At 34.9% G+C, this 23,139-nt stretch overlaps 2 protein-coding genes across 2 annotated transcripts; one reads left to right on the forward strand and one right to left on the reverse strand.

Moving 5' to 3' along the window:
- Positions 1-13,499: 13,499 nt before the first annotated feature.
- On the reverse strand, positions 13,500-15,441 carry LOC131162375 (transcription factor TCP23). The gene has a single exon (XM_058118791.1). It carries the CDS (start codon positions 14,967-14,969, stop codon positions 13,782-13,784), a length of 1,188 nt encoding a protein of 395 aa, XP_057974774.1. The 5' UTR covers positions 14,970-15,441; the 3' UTR covers positions 13,500-13,781.
- A 2,854-nt stretch (positions 15,442-18,295) lies between these two features.
- Positions 18,296-18,847, forward strand: LOC131162376 (uncharacterized). Its single transcript, XM_058118792.1, has one exon. It carries the CDS (start codon positions 18,400-18,402, stop codon positions 18,757-18,759), a length of 360 nt encoding a protein of 119 aa, XP_057974775.1. The 5' UTR covers positions 18,296-18,399; the 3' UTR covers positions 18,760-18,847.
- The last annotated feature ends 4,292 nt before the right edge of the window (positions 18,848-23,139 follow it).

A 23,139-nucleotide genomic window follows, 5' to 3' on the forward strand; every position in this document is an offset into this window, starting at 1 on the left:
GATCTGGTGGTATTTCACACCCTTCGGCCAACCCCGGTAGTCTGGTGATATTTCACACCCTTCGGCCAATGCCGATGCACCCGATAACCTGACATAACATCAGCGTTGAACCGGTGCAGATCTGGTGCTCGCACACCCTTCGGCTCGAAAGCCGGCTAATCTAGTGGTATTGCACACTCTTCGATAAAAGCCAAATTTTTAAACTTGGAACAATTCGAAACCCCGTTCCTATTTCACGATACAACATATGCATGCTCATATAACCAAACAAACCACACTCATTTGGTAATCTAAATCATGGTTTTCCAAACAAATACAGTTTAAACAAGTCAAGGCATGACCATCTTAATATCATAGTATAAATAACACATATACTTAATTTTCAACAAAACTCGGGTTTCAGCCCGTCACCCTTTTTTTCCCAAAAATGTAATAATGAAAAACCCATAGTTTTCCTCGTTAGATCCCCCCAAATGAGTAGCCAAAACACACATAGGATCGTGGACCACAATTCCACCGATTTCGATTTTGAAAATAACCAATATAAACATAGTTCCCCTTACTTTTTCCCTGAAAGCAAATCCTGAACTCCAAGGCCCCTAAACAGCGAACCGAGTACAAAACCTACAACCAACAGTACAGACTATACTCACAAGACAGTTACCTACAAAACTACCGGATCAGAAATGAAAACCGAGCCTTACCTCGATTTTCTGCCAAAACTCGAAAATCTCTAAAACGAGATTCCGATTCGTAGAAATTGTAGAGAATCCTTCCACGATCCTCGTGGTAACTTCAGATTTCTGATTCCGTCAACGATCGGCGAAGAAACTAAAGAGAGATAGAGAGTAGGGAGCGTTTTAGAGAGAGAGAGAGAGAGAGAGAGAGAGAGAGAGAGAGAGAGAGAGAGAGAGAGAGAGAGAGATTTTCTAAGTTACTTAGTGAAGAAGTAATGGAAATTTTCTTTTATAGCCCTTTAACCTGGCCCAATTTTGTCGACGAAATGGTGTCCTCATCGACGAATCTTACATAGCCTTCGTTGACGAATTTGAGAACACCGGTTTTTCCGAGACTCCTAGGCTTCTCCTTATCAACGAGTCTCTAAATTTTGTCAACGAGAAGAATGAAGGCTTCGTCTACGAAATCTAGCTTGGTCGACGAATCTGCTCTTTTACCAAAATGTCCCTCTCTTTATATATATATATATATACTCATTATCATGGTTCAGGTTCTTACAATATATATTATCATGTGGGTATAAAATGCCAACCATGTAAATTATGTTTTTTGAGCTTAGGGTTGCTTATTTAGCTATGTATATGTGAAAATGAACTGATCAAAGAGTAAGATATTTTCAGGATAATTATGTAAGAAATGAAGGTATATTTTTAGTATATAAACGTTAAATGTTGGTTGGCTTATTTTACAGGCAATGTATAGATTTTACTGTAAAATTGTGTGGCATGAGTAGATGGTAATGTAGTGTAAACATATGTTATATATAAGAGATGCAGGCTATGTAAGAAATGCATTGATAATAAAATGTTATAAGGATTATGTTGCTTGTGTTTGATAATGCAACCATATATACATTGACAGCTAAAAGGAGCTATAGACTAATTGATGACAGCTAAAAGGAGCTGTGTTAGTAGATTCCATCACATTTCTATGTGGATTAACTAATGTACAGCTAAAAGGAGCTGTAGTACGAATGAATGAAATGAAAATGTGAATGAAATGGGCATGAAATATGAAATGTGAAAGATATAAAATGTGAAAGGTTACGTGAAGTGAAATGTTATGAAATGCTAAAGTTATGAACATGAATAGTTATGAATGGTAGAATAACGACAAACAGAATAATGTATCATGATATTATCAAGTATTTATGTTAGTAGAACATGTTACGTTAGGACGAGGCAAACTCTTCGCCTGAGAGCTTGCTGAGTAAGGAGAGTGCACTAGTAGTATCAGATGTAGCAGTAGGTTGTATAACGTACTAGATCAGAGAGAAACTATTTGTATGGACGAGTAGATTTCCTTATTCTTGGGAGCCTTCACTAGTAAACTTTTGTATGAACTGTGTAAGTACGAGATTAATCTATCACTTAAGGGCTTACTGAGTAAGATGAGTGCCCTAGTATGCTTCAGTTGTGACCTTTGGGTTGCCTAAAATATTAGAGCAGATGGGTGCTACTTGTATGGGTGGGTAATCACCCCTATCCTCGGGTAGTCTCGTGGGTAAATACTTTGCTTGTGTTTGATTAGGATCAGAAAATGGTTTTAAGAATTTATATTAATGGTTTGCAAATGATAATAATATGCTATTTATGAATCTCATGTTGACCACCGCTGTTTTAATATATATTGTTTTTCCCCTTACTAAGATGTGTCTCACCCGAATACGAATTTATCTTTTTCAAGAACGTCACGAGATCAAGCTTAGAGAGTTCGAGGTTGATAACATTTTTGGGGTTATAGATAGAGAAAGGGTATAAACAATTTAATGATATTTTGGGATGTGTATATAAGTTATGTTTCCTGTTTTATGTTTTAAGTCTTCTGAGATATGGATAGTTGTGGAACAAACTGGTGTTTGTGAATATTGAATGTTTTTGGAGACATGTGTATATATGAGAATACAGGTGATGAATGGTTATTATGAATTATGGATAGAAATAGTAAACTCTAGTATTTATTATTATGATTGAGGATCATAGTTATTTTTTCCGTTACACATGGTATTTATTTATGGATTATCAGGATTTTATCAGGTATAAGGCACCAGATCGGGTTGAAGGGTTCGAGGTGTTACAAAATTATAGCATTTTTTTATTGAAAATTATGGCTAAAAAAATATGTGAAAGTGATATTATGTTATTATACCTTAAATTTATTATGATATAAATAGCAGATGAAATTTTTGTGGCATATGATTTGTATTGAAATATATTTGAAATAGAGTTGAATGATTTACATTGAGAATATGAGATTATGGGATGTGAAATGATAGATGAGATTTGAAATGTGGAAAAATGATGAAAATGAAATACACGGGAGTATGTATCTTCTGAGAAATGATGAAATGTGAAATATGGAAATGTGTATTGAGAAACATTAAATTACATGAAATGAATTATGTATATGTTATTATGAGATGAGATGAATTTTGAAATGATGAAATGTGTTGAGAATACTAAAAATGTGGACATTGCAATGATAATACTGCAATGAGAATAATGATATGTGAATACTGGTATGAAAATATTGTAATGTTAATTTTACAAAATGAAAATGAGAAATGTGAATATGAGAAATATGATTATGAGAAATGTGAATATGTGAAATGTAAATATTGCAATGCAAAATTCTGCAATATGAATACTGAATAATGAGAATTGAAATGTGAAATTCTGAAATATGAATACAGACATGTGATTAATGAAATGCCAATTCCACATAATAAATGCTGGTATGTGGCAGAGATAACCCTAATGGATGGATATGGAAATTTTGAACACGGTACCATTGCTAGTGGTGTTAGTGCAACCACACGGGCTCGTGGAGCGCATGGCGTGATAATCAACTGAACTGTTTAGTAGAGTTGTTGTGCCCCCTGAGTCCGGATCAGGGCTATTGGCCGGCCAATCATACTATAGATACGGGATATATGATGATTTTTGACCTAACCGGGTTGGCCAATTGCGGTTAGGTCCAGCCTTCAGGCCGCACAACCCTATTCATGGGGGGAAACATGACGTGGAAAGATATTCTCAGGGCAGCCATGAGTATAGACACAGATGTATTGGTAACAAGTGACACTTATGATCTTAATATGGGAATGGGAAGGAAAATGGAAATGGAAATGAAATGAGAATGGAAACAAGAAAGAAAATGAGAAATGAACAGCGTGAGTTAATAAATAATTAAAGTGAAGTAGAACACACCTCTTGGGGGCTTACTAAGTAAGGTGAATGCTCTGATAAGTATCAGTTGTAGCTAAACCCGATTTAATCGAGTTAGGCTGAAAATGATATCAGGGCGAAGGGAAGCTACTTGTATGGGTGGGTTAGCTTTCCTATTCTCAGGAACTTCGCCGGTAACTTGGGTTACGAATGAATGATTTTGGAAATGGAAGTAAAAGCTTTTGAAAACTTGTGTTTTATATCTATTTGGTTATGATTATGGAATTGGTATATTTTCTCAGAAGATATTGTTACTGAAACAAATGTATGTTATGATATAATGAATCTCATACTATCACACATAGTAGATAATTTATTCCATCTTATTGAGATGTGTCTCACCCAATCATTTAAATATTTTAGGAAACCGAGATAGAGTTGATGATAGAGCTCCGAGGTAGAGGAGAGTAGATACCTTGGGTAGACAGGGTGAGTATTTTGTGTTAGGGAGGTTTGATTCCCCTCGAGTTTTTGTATTAGACTTGTATATATGGATGGTAATACTTTGATATGTGTATTCGCTGTGGTATGTATATGTATATATGAAATGACTTCCGCTATTAGGATCATGTATATGAGTATGATTGTATACCCGGTACCCACTTTCAGATCGGGTTATGTATTATGGTATCAGTGGTTGATATGGCCGGTTTATGGTTATGTGTGTTGTTTATATGAAAAAAAAAATGGTATGAAAAATTAGGGCGTCATAGAGCCCTTTCAAAAAGAGTCTGATTCATCCGTTCTGCCACACCATTTTGTTGGGGTGTCCGATGAACTGTAAAGTGTCTCTTAATGCCTTGCTCCACACAAAACTCCATAGACCAAGAATTAGCGTACTTGGTCCCATTATCCAACCTTAAGTATTTGATTCTCCTCTTTGTCAGGTTTTTCACTTCAGCCTTTCAAATTTTAAACTTGGCAAACGTATCTAATTTATGACCCATTAAGTAAACCCAGACCTTCCATGAGTAATCATCAATGAAACTCACATAATATACATGTCCACCCTTTGATGCAACTCTAATCGGGCCCCAAACATTTGAATGCACATAATCAAGATTACCCTTTATCTTGTGTTTAGTTGATTTGAACTTTGCCCTATTCTATTTTGCCCTATTCTATTTTCCAAGAACACAAATCCTACAAAATTCCAGCTGAGATGATTTCAAGCCCTTCAAAATTTTCCTCTTGTGTATTTCCTTCATGTCGTATTTCCTCATATGCCTAAGACGCATATGCCACAAGACGGTCTCATCTGATTCAACATCTACAATTGTAGCTCCACCTAGAACGATAGTTCCCTGCAATGTGTAGATATTGTCATCTAGTTTCTGCCCTTTTATTACAGTTAGATTACCTTTCCATACAGTCAGAATTCCACCTTTGGACTTGTAATTAAAGCCATTACAATCCAATGTACCAAGTGATATCAAACTCTTTCTCAACTCTGGTATATGTCTTACATTACATAATGTTCTTACAGCACCATCAAACATTTTTATCTTTACATTTCCTATGCCAATGATCTTGCAAGAAACATCATTACCCATAAGAACCAATCCAGAATTCACTAACTTGTAAGTGCTAAACCACTCCTTGTTCGGAGTTATGTGATAAGAACATGCCGAGTCAAGTATTCAAGAGTCCGTTAGATTATCCGAACCTACTGAAACTGATAGAACATTACCATCACTACACACTAAACCTTCTTCTTGAACAATATTCATAGATTTTGAAGTACCCTCATATTTATCAGAATTTCCCTTCTTTCAATCCGGACACTCTGGTTTCACATGCCCCTTTTTATCACATTTATAACACCGGATTTCTTTCTTCTTCTTGGATTGATTTTAGGATTTCTGACTTTAACCCTTTATCACAAATCCTTCTCTTTCATCACATATTTTCAATTTTTGATGAAAATTTAGCAAAGCACTTGTTACCTCTTCTAGATCAAGAGTTTCTTTTCCCCACGTAAGAGTGGTCACAAGATTTTCATAGGTATGAGTCGAGGGCAAAGAGTTTAACAACATCAAAGCTTTGTCATCCTCATCAAACTTAACATCAACTCTCATCAAATCACAAATAATTTGATTGAAAACATTAATATGTTGATCTAAGTTTGATCCTTCCATCTTAAACTAATACAAATGTTGCTTAAGAAAAAGTTTATTATTGAGAGATTTGGACATGTACCGGCGCTCTTAACTTTCACCACATAACCTCTAGAGAATCCTCCTCCATCACCTGATAGACTACTTCATCGGCCAAACACAAGCGTATTGTAGAAGCGGCCTTTGCTTGCAAATCTCCCTATGTTGCCTCTTCCATTCTATCCTGTTGAACATCAAGTAATGCCTTTCCCATTAATTGTTGTACAAGAATGTCATTCACTCTCCTCTACCATAAACCAAAGTTCCCGATTCCATCAAATTTGACGATGTCAAATCTTGCAGAAGACGATCTTGATGCCATAACAACAATCGCTCTGATACCAACTTGTTGTGATATGGATCAAATAATTAAGATGCACATCAGAATAAATACAACAAGTAAATAACGTAACAAGAATAAGAATAACAACAAGATTTACAGGGTTCGGCAAAACCTACATCCACGGAAGCAATAACACCCAAATTTCACTATGAAAATCGTAAAGTACACAATACACTTCTCAAATGATCACACTCTCTCAATACATGCTCAAAATAACATATATAACACTCTCTTGGAGGTTTCCCTCTGTTTACCAAACCACCCCAATATTCAAATTCAAAATTCAAAAAACTGCTCGCAGCCTAGAACTTCTCGTCGACGAGAACATGGGATTTGTCGACGAGACCAAGAAGAACACTCATTGACGAATCATTCCACTCGTCGACGATCCCAATTTTCTACTCTCGGTATCTTAGAAACTCTGAACTTTTGAACCTCTCGGGATCTTCTCATCGACAAGCACAGGACACTCGTTGACGAGTCCTTGCTGTCTCCTCGTTGATGATCACAGGGAACTCATCGACGAGCCCCTACTGTGCTGCCCCTTCATGATTTTCTTTCTTCTTTATTTATGAAAACTAAAGTATAAGAGCCACACCATAAACAATACCTTTCTTATTCTACCTTCTTTCTCTAGGCATCTATGATTTTATTTATCATTATTTCTCCACCATAAATAAACCCCACTTTCTTTCTCATTAGTTTCACTTATATCATGCATAAACTCTCTTTTGAAGTTGCACATAAACTTCCACTCTCCAAAACACACATAAATTGTCTATCTAAAACACATGCATAAGCCTTATCCCTCATCACGTTCTCTTTCTAAAACACGTGCATAAACTCGATATAACTAGAGCAAGAAAGGAGAAAGAAGAAAAAGAAAATGATGGTGGTGGTTTTCATGATGTAAGGAGAGGATGTTATTATGACATTCATAGTAGATGGTACGAGGAGGCTCTAATCTACCTAACGCCACCAAGATGAAACAAGCATGAAATCTCTATCATAGCAAACATAAGGAGCATATGCTATTAACACAAGAACAAGCATACAAAATAAAGGGAGAACATACCATGAATCCCTAGACCAAAGCACCTTCAAGAATACCCAAGAAATCTAAGAATGCTATGCTCAAGAAATTATATCTCTTCCTATAGCCACTCTTTTTATAGGAATTTCTCTCCCTTCTAAGGTTTTCCTCTTCTTTTTTCTTTTATCCCCACTATTTGGGAATCTAAGGCCTCTCTTTTATAGAATTTGGAAGCAAGGGTTTTGCTCTAACTATATATATTTATCCCCACTATTTGGGAATCTAAAGCCTCTCTTTTATAGAATTTGGAAGCAAGGGTTTTGCTCTAATTATATATATATATAAATGTCTTAAGATGCAAGGAGCTTCACTCATTGTCCAAAGGGGTATTTGAACACAACCCTTATACTATTCTCAATGAAATCTTAATTAGGCTAAGGATAGAATCTTATTCTAATAAAGAGGTGAACTAAACTATAAAATAAATCATTGAAGGTTGAAATTAGTCCAAACTTGACACATGCTCCCTAAAATCTAGAAAAGGATAAATGACTCTTAAATAATTGCTGTTAACTTATTTTTTTGTCAATTATTTGATCAATTAATCAAGGATTGCTCAAATTTTGATTAAATAGACTCTATAAAAATTTGACGTAGACAATTTGCTCTCAAAATGACATATTAGGGATGAAAAAGGGCTGAACAATAGTGATTGAAGATCTATACCACTATGTCTCATGCCTATCTTTGGTGCATTTATAGGATAGATGTACTCACCCACTTTTTTCCTTTATGCATGGATTAAACCTTTTTACTATGATAAAATCTACTATATAAAAAAAAAAATGGTGGGGTATAATAGTAAGAAAAGTTTGAAAATTTCAATTAACCAGTAGAATATGCTATTTACATTCGACCCAAAAGGAACTTTTTGTGGAAAAAAACAACATTGGCCTCCTCGAAGGGGAAGGAGTGGGTTTATGATTTTTAATTTTTTCCGTGTGAATTTATAAAGTAGAGCATTTCGGTGAGATTAAGAAAATTTGCACTTGAAATTACGGAGGGATTTTCACAGAGAGAGAGAGAGATAGATAGAGAGAGAGAGAGAGAGAGAGAGAGAGAGAGAGAGAGAGAGAGAGAGAGAGAGAGAGATTTATGTGTAAGATGCATATTAGCGAATAGATTCAGGACAAAGAAATTTCAACCAAGAAATTTTTTTCTTAAATTTTAAAAAAAAATTAAAACAAAAACTGGATTTTGGATGATCCTAAAGGCAAGGACCTCCTATTTTATTATGATATCATAGGTATCTCAAGTGATATCTAAACTGGCATGTTCTTGGCCTATTTTTTTGAAAAATCATCCAAGATAAATTTTAAGATAATAATAAGTGGTATTGTCTTTGTCATCTCTTAAATATTTTTTAAAAAAGTTTGAATTTGAATAATTCACACTCTATCTTGTTTTGTAAAAATGAATATTATCTCTTTCCTCCTTTGATCAATTGAAAATCTCAATTGAAGCATACATTATTTTGAGCATGGAGAAACTTAATTTGAGATATTCTTGGAACCATTTTAAAATGTTTTGATTCTTGTATCTCAAATATGGTTGTATAGAATCTTGTGTAGAATTATTATTTAGGGTTTTAAATTGGGGATGATATGCTATTATTTTTTTTTTGTTTTTTAAAAATTGATTGAAATTACCCTTCCATGATTCAATTATGATAAGGAGAATTTGAACTTTCATTGAATTTTATTTAATTTTTTTTTTTGCAAATGAAATATTTTTTTAATTGATCAAGAATTATTTATTTATTATATCATCTTGCTTAATTTGGGCTATACTTTTTTAGAACACAACTAATGAAAATGAGCCGTTTCATAACATTGTAAAAATAATCTAATCCTCTTGTCAAGAAGTTATTAGAAAGAAAAGTTTGTTCCTAATTTTTTGTAAAAAAAGGGCTAAAGTGTAAAAATATTTAAAATGACCAAAACATATATATATATATATATATATATATAAAATAAATTAATGTAACTATTGCATGATTAATTTTTTAATATGTGAGATGAAAGTCCTAGAAAATAATATTTTTTAGAAAAATATAATCATAACTTTTAAAATTTTCAAATTCATATTTTCTAATTTTTTAAAAAAAATTAAAAAATTTTTAAAACTAAAGGGTTATTTTATATATGTATTACATTCTCATTTTGACTTTTTAAATGAAAAATCCATCCAAGAGGGGGAAGGAGGGTTTGCAAACTAATCTTATCTTCTAGCGAGTACTAATATTATTTGATATAGTTTGTTTGACTTTTAAATTTTACTAACAAGATTGATACTTACATCATCTGGGGAGTATTAATCCTAATTTGAGATTAAGACTTTAATACGGAAGTGTAAGAACCTGAACCGTGATATATGGAATAAATAAATAAGCGAAGGGTAAAATAGTAATTGAGCAGGAAATGTGTATGTTATATGTCATGATAACATTTATATGCTACACACCGATATAACCTGATTCTTCCTTACCGAGAGGTGTCACACCCCTATCGTATGTACATGTTTTCTAGGTCTTTCGAGTAACCGGTACTAGCGTCCCTGTTTTGGGAGTGTAGTGGTCGGTGTACTGCGGGTAGTACTTGCGTAAGTATTAGGACTCTATCGGATTGTCATTTTGGGGTTTTGGCCGATGCTCGGGTTTATGTTTTGTATTGTGGAGTTTATATTTTTTTGTATAGACTTTGGTATGATATAATGTATGTATAGAAAGAACATTTTTCACTACCTATTTGTCATGTATGCGAACGTGTATAGGGTGTACGGGAACCCCACGGAGTCGGACCCTTATTTTTTATGGTATCATTGGTATTTTGTATGATACAGGGATATGTTAGGTTACTATATCACACCCTAGGTCCCATTACCGGGTTTGGGGCGTGACAGGAAGGCCTTAGGAACAACTTTGTAAGGGCTAAAAAGGAAGGTAAGTAAGATTGGACATGGTTCAATTTATAGAACCATACCTCTCCCATTACTAAAAATAAATTGAAGTTTCGGTTTGCTTAAAATTGAATCATTTCAAATACTTCATCAAAATTCTAGGGTAATTTGGCATCATCATCACTATAAAAAATTATGAATATAAAGAACATAAATCAAAAACGAAAACTAAGGGCCTGTTTAGTGTCATTGTTAGTTTCTGTTTACATTTTTTTTTTTTTTTAAGTGAAGAAACAAACTATAAAAAGGCATTTGTTTATATTGTCAATTTCCATTTCTATTGTTAGTTTTCAACTGTTTATGAAGAAGATGAAAATCAATTTTTATGGTTTTTAGTTGTTTTGACAATCTGTTACTAGAAAATTTTTATATTAAAAAATATTTTTTTTAAATTAAATCATTCATTTTATGCACACTTTTTAATTAAAACTAAATGATCATAAGAATTTAAATATAATTAAAATAAAAATATACATAATTTTTTGAAAAATAAAAATAATAAAAGCTAATTATAAAATACTTTTACTATTTTTCAATCGTCATGCACAATAACATTAAAGTAAAATATGGAAATATAGTAATATTCATTTTTATTATAGCATTTTTTTTAATTCATATTACTTTAACTTTCTATTCTTTTAATCATATTTTTATAACCAAATAGTTTGCCAATTTCTAACTTTTAGTCTTTATTTCTACTTTTTTGCTTCATTTCTAGTTTGCATTTTCATATTTTTTTAGAGTGATACCAAACAACCCCTAAAAGTTAGAAAAAGAAATCTAAAAACAAAAATCAGCAATCTGACTGACTGGTTAATATTTGTTAAATTTATTATAAATAATTTTTTTTATTTAAATGATTAAATTATTATGTAATATATAATTTTATAATATATCGGTTCGATCCAATTAACTTTCATTTAGCAGTGATCATTGATCCAAACTTCAACTTTAAACCCTAAAAAATTAAAAGCTTCAAAACAGAACTAATTTAAATAAATAGTCAATTGATTTTTTGATCAGAGTGATTCAAATATGACATTGAATTATTCAGAAAAATCCTTTTGGCCTTAAAATCTTTCAGGAAGCTTCGTAGAAAAATAGATGTGCCCAGAATATTCTCTCTTAAATTAATAATAAAGGTATGATTGCGACATATTTTCAAATAGGTTTTATCCTGTTTGTATCGAAGGAGTTCTTGTGGAAAAAGCTGTAATTTACTTTTGATTTTAAAGAAGTCAGCCACCATCTTCGATGCAGTAATATTCACTATACTTTGAATCATTCAAATAACTATTCAAATTTTACTCCCCTAGATCAAATTGTTTTCAAAAATTAATTTTAAATAATTTACAATCCGAACGAGTTAGTTTGTAAGTTTAGTGCTTAATTTATCTAATTCGAATATATTAGTAATAATCGATAATTACTTGAGATTTATGAACAACACAATTTGAACTGTTCTAATTTTTATTTTTAATGTGGTAATATTTATGTATATAATGTTTTGATCCTGTGTAAATATGTTTTGTATTTTATTATTTAATATGATTGATAATATTGTTCGACAATAGATATAATATTTTTTTAATTACTTTCAAATTTTTCTTTTTTATATTGTATTATCAATACAAAATTGAAAATTATAAAGTTTAAAAAATATCTTTTTTTTTTTATTTACATAAAAATTCCAGCCACCAACGAGTCCTTCTGACCCCCTGGTGCAGCACCAAACCTACGGATAAGCGTCCTTCGTCCCTAGGTCTCGCTGATCAAGGTAAAGTCTGATTTAATGTAATACATATTATCATATTTGGCAAAACTCTCATATATATATATATATATATATATATAGTAATTCCTCTTTCTTTTCTTTTTCCCTTTTGTCAACACCCACGAACTGGAATTGTTAAATTCCATCGCCGGGAATATTAAAAGGAATGCTCCCAACTCTTTTTATGTTAAGACGATATTGGGTTATTTTAATAAGCTAAACCACTAACCCGACACAACCCACTTGATAATCAAATTAGTCCAAATCAACACAAACCCACATCCTTTAACTATTCGGCTTAATATTGATTTTTGCCTAACCGATAAGATTAGATTAATTTCTTAAGGTTATAGGTAGAAAGATCTACATATTTTTCTATAATTACAATTCAATTCAATAATTTTGACTCGATATAAAAACAACATCAGTTTTTTTACATGATATAATCCATTACTCTAATTTATAGAAAAATGTCACTAATTATCCATATTAAGTTATCCAATATTTATATCTAATTATTTTCCAAAAAACTACACTCTATAAAATAATTGCATCTAGATTAATTTTACAATGTGTTCTCATAAAGCAGGGTAAATTTAATTAAACTTGTAAAAACTACCGACGCGGTGGGATAATACAATAAAAAAAATGTCATATACATATGAAGTAAGTTAAAAAAAGAAAGATTAGAAGTTTGAATTAGATATAGGTGACAATGAAATGATTAACTGTGTTGAAAATTGCCTAAGGACAAAAAATAAATTTCAATTTTAGATTTTGATAATGGATGTTGATTATGAGAAGATTCAAATCTTAAGATCAATCCAAACAATATAAAATCACAATGATATATCATTTTAGTATGAAACTTGACTATAAATACAACTTTATCATTAGAAAAAGGTGTATAAGAAAAACATTTTTAGAATATATTATTTCATTAAACATTACCATTAAAACACGTAATATAAATAATATTTAGGTATAAATTTTTGTGTATTTTTTATGAGATTAATTGTCGGATATATTTTTTTCGACAATAATATCATAATTTAATATATTATTTTATATTATTTGTTTAATATAATTGATAAATATTGATAATTCAAATGAATAATATAAATATGTATGAGGACTTGGACCACAAAATTGTTTACCCAAAATAGTGTCCTGGAAAAAGGAAAAAAAAAAAAAAAAGGACAGAAATAAATTAATCAGAAATTTCACTGCAACATTTATTTATTTATGCAAAATCTCAATACCATTGCGAAAAATCAATAATTGGGGCTGCCACAAAGAGACAAACAAAAGAAGACCGTCAGAACGGACGTGGACACCCGGAGCGTATCCAAAAAAAAGAAGCGTGGGGGAAGATAAAAAACAAAAGCAACCGCTGCAAGCAGCCATGACTGGACAGAGACAGAGACAGAGAGAGAGAGAGTTGAAGGTTAAAAGAAAAGCATTAATTAATTTTACTAAGAAGGAAGTCATACTATTGGGATTCAGCGGGACTTTCGTCTCCACTGTCACTAGCTGGAGGCTGATCATGACTACTGTTGCCGCTGTATGCATTCATGGAAGCAAACATACCCTCTGAGATCCCCAACCCCGCGAATTGAACCGCTCCAACCCGCCCCATTCCCCCTTCATGCCCGCCGCCCGAAAAGTTTAACACTCTCTGTCCGCCGGCTCCTCCCGGAAACGTCCACAATTCTGGCAAACTGGCTCTGGGGGCGCCCGTCACCGCCGAGCCCGCAGCTGCCGCTGTCATGGGCAGCATCCAGAACGCGTTTCCGCCGTTGGTAGTGGCCGGCGCTACTGCCCACATGGCCGGAACTGGCATGATCGGCGGTGACCGAACCGGAACGCTTACAGAGCCCGAACCGCCCGTTCCCTGATCCGGAATTTCGTTTCCGGGTGCTTTATCAGAGGAAGGACCCGGTTCTCTCTGCCGTTGCTGATGGGGCTCTTGCTTGAACAGATCTTCTCTAAAGCTCCTCGTCAGATAATTCTCGCCGAGCTGTACTTCAGCGGCCGGATTTGGGATGAGAAAATGGGGATTCGCCGCGTAATGAGGGCCGAGCACGGCAGCGGCGCCACCATCGCCGTAGAAAGAGAAAGAATGGGAGGCTGATTTAGAGGGTCCCAGAGAAATCGTGGACCCGCTGCTCCGGAGAGAGACGCTGAGGGTGGAGAAGTTCGCCGGGATCGTGCCGGTTCCGGTGGCTGCGACGATCGAGGGTTCGGCATGCTGAAGAAGCCACTCGATGGTTTCGCCGTCGGTCTTGTGACCCAATTCTCTGGTGAGCTGGAAGACGCGAGCGGCGCAGGCTGCTGGCATGCGGATGCGGCGGCCGCGGCCGTCGACTTTGGTGTGGCGGTCCTTGGAGGGTCTTTTGGTGGACTTGGGGGTGAGAGCGGAAGACTTGGAGGTTGAAGAAGAAGGGTTGAGGAGAATGGGCTGGACTGAAATTGAAGTGGAGGGGGCGGCGGATGGGCCATCGGCTGGGGCCGAACCGGACCCATCGGCGGGTTGGGGATGGAATTGTGTTTGGGTTGGGAAAGGGACGAGTTGCAGAGAAGCTGGTTGGATTTGGGGGGGATGGTGGTCTGAGCTAGCGCTTCTACTGCCTTTGTTGTTGTTGTTGCTGCTCTGATCGGCAGAATCCAACAACTCCATCTGGGTTTCGACCAAATTTCTCTTTATATAAGCATCAATATTCTACCACAACTCAATTTTGCTTTTCATCTCATAGTTCGAGCTGTTCATCAATCTTCAGAGATGGCCGATGGGGGCCTGGGCAGAGGAGAAGAGAGAGAGAGAGAGAGAGAGAGAGAGAGAGAGAGAGAGAGCTTGAGCTTGTGGATTTGGTGGGCAAGTAATTGATTGAGGGAGAGAGGGGGATGAGGTAGCTGGTGTGGGTTTGGGCTCCAACTGGCGGCAGGTGGGGGAGGGGCCTGCGCTGCTGGAAATTTGACAGAGTGCGGAGCAGTGAACCACTCGTGGGGTATCTGGCAAGGAATGTTTAATGGGATTAAAGCACTATTCATGAATTGTTTTTTATGGGTCTTGGCTACACATCTATATAAGCACCCATAATGGTGTGTTTGATATGGATGAATATCAATTTGATCCGTTAAATTTATTAAGTTTTAAATTACACCATATATATATATATATATATATATATATAAGCACCAATTAAATATTTAAATTTTTTAATGTGGGACAAATATCATAAGTAAAATTCTCAATATTTTCTTATTTCTCCGTTGTAATCACAATTAACGTAGAGGGAGAGAGAGAGAGAGAGAGAGAGAGAGAGAGAGAGAGAGTTTTCTAATCAAGGGATTGTGTTTTTAGTGAGGGCCTTAATGTAATCCAATAATTGATGTATGCACAAGACAATATCCATCATTAAAAAAATGCATTTAGGTGTGTTTGGTGAGTTTCTTTCCATTTTAATTTTATTATTTAATAAAATATTAAATAATACTTTATTTAGAAAAAAAAAAAATCTCATTTTTAGGCTTATGTAATCTCGCAGGATGGTCCTGCGAGATTTAAACAAATTTCGCAGGACCATCCTGTGAGATTTAAACGATTAGGGAATTGGGGTGTTGATGCGTGGTGGCCAAATCTCGCAGGACCATCCTGTGAGATTTACATGGACATTTACATGGTCTCAACGCATTTAGTTTGTTGCTGGCACAATTCGTATCCCCTGCCTGTGATGCCCGTGGCGAGGCCTTTGAGCAGAGACGTAGGAGAACAGGAGAAGAGGAACTTGGACAAAAGGGCGAGTCAACCCGGGTTTTGACCTTCGGTAAACCGCAGCACGAGCAAGTCAATGATGGCGTTGGTGATGGAGGTTTTTCGTGTAGTGACCCGAAGAATAATAGTATTTAAATAATAATGAGGGAGAGAAATGAAATTAGTAACAGAAGGAGGCAGTAGATTTCGTCGATGACATTACATTTTGGAGATAATAATTTTAAGGAATTTCCAGGCTTCATCGACGAAGGTCTTTAGGACCTCATCGATGAGGTTTCGTCTCGTTGACGAGAAAATACCGAGAAAAGGATTTGGGCTACCCTGAATTTCATCGACAAAGGGTAAGGTTCGTCGACGAATTTACCGAAGGACTCGTCGATGAGGTGACATGTCTCGTCGATGAATCTAACCCTATAAGTAGTGAAAAATCGAATTTTTATCACATTTTCAATGCTCTCTCTCTCTCTCTCTCTCTCTCCTCCCTCTCTCTCTCTCTCTCTCTCTCTCTCTCTCTCTCTCCTATGGTCCCTCTCCCTTCTCTTTTCAATTTTGGCCTCGCCAATCGTCGGATCGACGATCCGAAGCCACCATGACGCTCCTAGTCAAATTCTCTGCAAGTCTGCCGAAGCGGATCGTTGGTAAAACGAAGTTGGAATTCATCCCAAATTCAGGATAAGGCCTTTTAGTCCATTTTTTACCTTATGACAGTTATAGGAAATGATGTAGACGAAGAATTACTAATATTTTGTTCTGACAAATATTGTTTTTAAGATATTGTATAGGAGGCCCTACGGGTGTTAGACTAGTATATCATAAGGGCTTTCCAGTAGTTTGGTAAGACAAATATACTATGTTAGGTAATTTTAAAATTTATATAGTTTATTAAATTATGAATATTATGTATTAAAGTATGGTGTGGCTTGAAAATATGAATATAGTACGGAGATATGTTTTACGAATTTCAGTATCATGATTTTACGAATTTCAGTATCATGATTATACGAATTTTAGTACCATAATTATACAAATCTTAGTACTATGATTATATGAATTTCAGTATTATGATTATGCAGTTTCAGTGTTATAATTATACAGTTCTCAGTACCATGACGTATGGATTACAGTTACAGTTTATTCAGTATCATGGTTATTACGGTTATTTCAGAATCATGGTAAATCAGATAGTTGTATATAGAGATATATTATATAGTATCGGACTCTGTTGGACCATACAGTTACAGAGCATGGTACCGTTGCTACAAATATTTATGTTATGAGTGCAACCACTTATTTAGATAATACGTGGTAGTAGATTGATCACATAGACCCTTGACGTGGATAGGCTCCCCATCAGATATGGGTTGAGGTGGGCAGATCAAACCGGTGGAGTATAGTGATTTACCCTAGTCGGCCAGCCAGTGTAGATCCCGCCTACGGGCCGCACAACCCTGTCATGAGGGGTTAAATCATGACACTCAGTTATCCACAAGGAAAATTTTTAGTTATTATTACGTATATATAGTTTTACAGAAACAGGGAACATACTTATGTACACTAAAAGTATTTTGAATAGTAACTTACAATACTGTTATGTTAAGTTACATGAAAAGGGTGGTATATTTTATTACTTATACTGTACTTACGTATCCAGTTATATACGATTATATGGAAACAAGTTTTCATAATATTGTAACTCATTTGCCACACACTAATAATAGCATATTTCGACTTACTGAGCGTTGACTCATTCCAATGTTGATTCATTTTTCAGGTGATCCAGGTAGGCGAGCAGACCAGGCTCGCAGATAGAGGGGTTTCAGTACTACCCTGTCAGTAGATAGTGAGTATGTTTGTGGAGGATTTTTGTATATCCCAGTATAATTGAGGGTATTTTGGGAAACTGATATATGTGTATATTTTGGGAAAACATGTTAGTACTCTGGCATTGGTAGTGTATATATATTTACATATGGTTACGTCTATGTGATTTTTGCTTCTCGCTGCTTAGGTTGATAATTAGGTTTAACTTGTAGGGCATTAGACCATGTAAAATGTCATAGTATAAAAAAAAAAAAAAAATCCCTAGTTAAATAGGAGGTCATTACATTCCGAGTGACGGAGTTTTCCAGGAAAAGGGCGTAGGTGTCATTGCCACAAGCAAGGGCGAGGATGTCGTAGCAATTGGAGCAAGCGAGGGAGTGGAGGGAGGCACAGAGGGAAACCGACGTCGTTTTCCCGAATGTTGTCTGTCCTGCTAATCCGCAACCACCAATGTCCAAGAACGTGCTAGGGCCCATCGCCGCACGCACCCCTAAATCTGGTGCGCCGCCGTGATATGCACTGTGCTGGCTGCCACGCAAACTTCTACGACGCGGGCTTTGGGATCTACTTCCACGGGTTGCAGATAGCGAAGCTAGTGGCGGAGCCCTTCAGCGTCCGAAAGAACAGTTCAATGGAGTTTCATTATCAGGTGGAGTCATCGCCAGTTCCACTGGACGCGGCCGCAATGGATTACATGGACGCGACGCTGAAGGAGAAAAAGATTGCGTTTAACCTGAAGGGTCACGTGAGGACCAGGTGGAGAGTGGGGATTCTAGGCTCTGTCAAGTTTTGGTGCGATTTGGATTGTCAGCTCCAGTTCAACCCATTGAACAGAAGTTACATTCCCTCCTATTGCAGCTCCAAATCTAAATAATCTCCCCCTCTCTGCCTCTTTCTCTCTCTAGTTCTGTTTGAACTTTCAGTTTAAATGCAATAAATTTTAGAGTCTTGTGTTGAATCAATTAACATACTACTTTACAGTTTTTGTAAAAGATTGATCAACTAACGTACTCTCTTTCGGTTTCCACAATCCCAAAAGCAAATTAACCTTTAAGTTTATTTAATATCTAATTCATGTAATGTATATAATTCAGACATTTAAAACATCTACGCAATTGTATATGTACTGAAAATAAAGAGAGTAAGGGAAAGAGAGAGTGAGACAAGATTTTTACGAGGTTTGGCTTATACCCAATTTACGTCCTCGCCTATGCAAAACACCAAAAAATTCACTAAACCTGTTTATTTAACGGGCGGAATAATACATTTACACACTCCTTCAGTAGGCTAGAGTTTGTCTCTTCAAACGATGTCCTCTTGTTCAATCACTCCTTAGTTAAGCTAGAGCCCGCCTCTCTAAGCAATATCCCCTTACTTAGCTAACGATCCAAACAATCATTGGAATCGTCAATCTACAAGATATAAATCTAATAGACATGTACAAATAATGCTCACACAAAGAGTTGATTATAACAATTTAGAAACTAATATACTTTAATTCAAAATGCAAAAGAATGAAGTAAGAAGTTCAATGTAAATATCACCAGTTTACTTCTCTTTGATGAGAATCAAGAACTTAAATCATATACTTTAAAGAAGTTATAAAAGCTCATAAATTTCCCAAGAAATTCGCCACAATTCAGCACTAATAGCAGATAGCAAGAGCTTTGAGTGAGAAAGATTTTGAAAGAATGTTCAATGCTTGGTGTGAATGTGAAGAGCATAAAACATGTATTTATAGGCTTGAAAAACATTCACATTCATGCTGCCCAAGTTTACTTGAAGTGCCCTCCAAGTTTCTAAAAAGATTGGGGCGTAAGTCAATTAGATTTGAAAATTAGAAGTTTAAAAAATCTACCTGTTGCCGTACTTTGATTGTTTAAAGTGCAACCTCAGTCGCTTGAAGAGAGGTCAGGAGCCTAAAGATACAAGGTCAGGCACCCGAAGACACACTACCTGTTCTAATTTTTTTTCAGAAAATTCCTTGGTCACCTGAAGTGACTAAAGGAGCCTGAAGATGTCTTTCTTTGATTTTTCTTTCCTTTTTCAAAAATATTTGACTTCTTTGTTTTCTTGCTTTCAAAAAATATGTTCCAGAGATTTAAAATAAAATCTCTAAATCCATATTACTCCCCTAAAGAGCTTCTTTTCATTTACAATGATATTTTTACCTTTGAAGTACTTACATGAAGATTTCCTAATAATTTAAATACTTTTTGTTCTTTGGAAACTTCATGGTTATCTTCGAGCTTTGAGTTCATTCCACCTTCAGATGTCTTTGAGCTTCCCTTTTGATCACTTCATGACACATCACGTACTTTTAAGCTTGTTGGTGATCTTTCGAAACTTTGTTGGTTTTGCCTGTTTAAGTTTCCTGAAAAACATTATTACTTGAATACACAATGATATTAAAACTTTTTATTTGTTACCATCAAAACAAGAGGTGAAAGCCTTTGTTAGGCTAACAATCTTCTTCTTCATTTTGATTTTGGAGGGTAAAAGGGGATTGGATAGTGTAATCCAAGAAAGAGATTTTAAACAAAAGCTGAAGGACAGAGGATATGGAGAAACAACAGTGGCGACGGCCCACGACAGAAAACACGTCATCGGGGAAGTGTCCCATGCAAATCTGTTTTTTTTTTTTTTTTCCCCAAATCTCACAGGACAAACTTGCGAGATTTGTTTAAATCTCGCAACCCCAACTTGCGAGATTACATAAGTCTTAAAATAAGAATTTTTTTCCCAAACAAAGTATTATTTAATATTTTATTTAATAATAAAATTAAAATGGTAAAAAACTCGTGTTTTGGTACTACAGAATTTTTAACTTTAAATTTAGGTATAACTGAATAAATTTTGTAGTTTGTCTTATTTTGTTTAAACTTAGATAACCTTTTTTTTTTTTTTTTTTTTTGAAACTTAGATAACCTATTTAAATTTAAAGTTTAAATTTTTGTAAAGACCCGAAAATTAATAGTAATTAAATAAAGAGGAAAAGGAGAATTTAAATAAGGTAAAACAGGGTTCGTCGACGAATGCCCTAACTTTGTCAACGAACTCCCTTATACGATTTGTGGACGAAGTTCAGTGTTTTGTCGACGAAAAGATACCGAGAAAGGGTGTTTTGGACCCAGTGGTTCGTCGACGAGATTCTTACCTTCGTCGACGAACTACCTTCTTCGTCTCGTCGACGAGTACACGTGGCTCGTTGACGAAGCTACGTGTCAAGTCACCTATATATATATATATATATATATATATATATGTGAAAATCAGGATTTTAATGAGTATATTAGTTCCTCCTTCATTATCTCTCTAGAATTTTAGGATACTCCGCCTTCTCTCTAGATTTCCGGCTCCATTTCTCCCCAATTCGACAATCAGAAACTACCACGATGATCCTGAGGAGATTCTCTACAACATAGTCAGAGCAGAATTTCGATTTGAGAAGTTTGGGAACCATCCCAAAATCATGATAATTAGGTTATGTAAGGGTTATTTGACTTGTAGGTTTTTTTGAACCTAGATTTGGTTGTAGATGTTATTATACTGGTGTGTTTGGGATGATTAAAATTGGGTGTTGTGAATTCAGGGTTCTGGGGCTTATACTGCAGGTAGGTTAGGGAACCTAGTGGGTGTTCTCAGGAACCCAGGTAAATGATCAATAGGTTATAAATTCAGGAAATGTGAGTAAAGAAATTATTTTGAAAATTCAGTTGATTAACAGGAAAATATGTATGTGTATAATTTCAGGATTTTGAAATTATGAACGCTGTGGGCGTAAGTTAGAAATCAGTAAACGAGCCTAGTTTGTCAGATAAGGGAAATATGTTATGCTAGTAAATTCAGAAATTTTATTTGTAAATTATAGTATTTTTTTATTAAGATACGAGGTATAAATTATACAGTTTTACAGATTTCAAAACATGAGATTTATTAATTGTGGCATGAGTAGGTATTTTTTTAGTACAAAGTTTATATAGTTTTTTAGAATATCTTGATTTACAATATTTTTGCACAGAAATATGTTTTACCAGATTTTACAGAATTATGAATTACAGTGTATACAGACATATATTTTACAGTATCTATAGAATACCATGATTTCTAGAATATCAAAACCATAACACTCAGATATTACAGTTTATTCAGTTAAGATATTACCGATCAAATATTACAGTTATTTCAGTTAAGCTATTACAGTATTTTCAGATCAATTTTACAGTGTTATGATTATTTTCGATTCATGATGAAACAGTAAGATAATATATATATTAGTATTATATAATATCAAACCTTGATGAATTATTTCAGTCAGTAGAGCACAGTACCGTAACTATTTTAGATTAGAATGCAACCACATATCTCAGATATTGTGTGGATTTCCGTTAACCGTGCCTTGGAGAGATTGCAGACTCCCCAGAAATCTGGGTTGAGAAGGCCGGTTTGACAAAGGAGAGGTCAGTTACCGAGCCTTTGAAGGGATTGCAGTATGGTTGTTCTGATAATTGATAGAGTTTCAATTTACTTATCCTGATGGGCCAACAAGAGTTAAGTCCCGCCTACAGGCCGTACAACCCTATCATGAGGGGTTAAATCATAACATAGAGTTTTCCAAGATAGTTTTCACAGATATATATTTACACACACACACACACACACACAGATTTGCAGGATAACAACAGATACACTATAATACTATAAGTATGATTAAATATAAAGCTCAAATATTATTGATGTATTTTAAGCCACATAGGTGTGAGTTATATTGTGTGTTATTTTACAGGCTATCTCAGTTTCAGTTATCTATCAGTAAATTATTTATGTAAGTTCAGTTGTCACATACTGGTAATAACATATTTCTTCTTATTGGAAGTTGTCTCATCCTAGTAAATTAACATTTTTCAAGTGATCCAACTAGATGAGCAGATCAGGCTCGAAGATAGGGAGGTCGGCTACACTGCCCTGTTTAAAGGGTGAGTGTTTTCAGGGAAAAGTATTTTTGGGTAGGCTCCAGGAGTTTTGATAGATGAATTTGGAAAGATATGTATTTATGTGCGTATATTTTGGGGAAATACTGAATTCTGGTATTGTGTATATGGTTGTATAGTATTATGTTTTCCGCTGCATATGTTTTTCCAGTAGTCGTTACAGGGGTATCAGGGTAAATGATTATCAGTCAATTTATATTTTATTTAAAAAAAAATGGTATGTAATTTTGAGATCGTTATAATTTTAATATTTCAAGAACAGA

This window comes from Malania oleifera, chromosome 8, assembly GCF_029873635.1.
Source record: "Malania oleifera isolate guangnan ecotype guangnan chromosome 8, ASM2987363v1, whole genome shotgun sequence".
In the NCBI taxonomy this organism is placed as follows: domain Eukaryota; kingdom Viridiplantae; phylum Streptophyta; class Magnoliopsida; order Santalales; family Ximeniaceae; genus Malania; species Malania oleifera.

Bases quoted from the DNA above. Each gene is read 5' to 3' on its own strand.
- LOC131162375 (XM_058118791.1), bottom strand. From the start codon at position 14,969: ATGGAGTTGTTGGATTCTGCCGATCAGAGCAGCAACAACAACAACAAA.
- LOC131162376 (XM_058118792.1), top strand. From the start codon at position 18,400: ATGCACTGTGCTGGCTGCCACGCAAACTTCTACGACGCGGGCTTTGGG.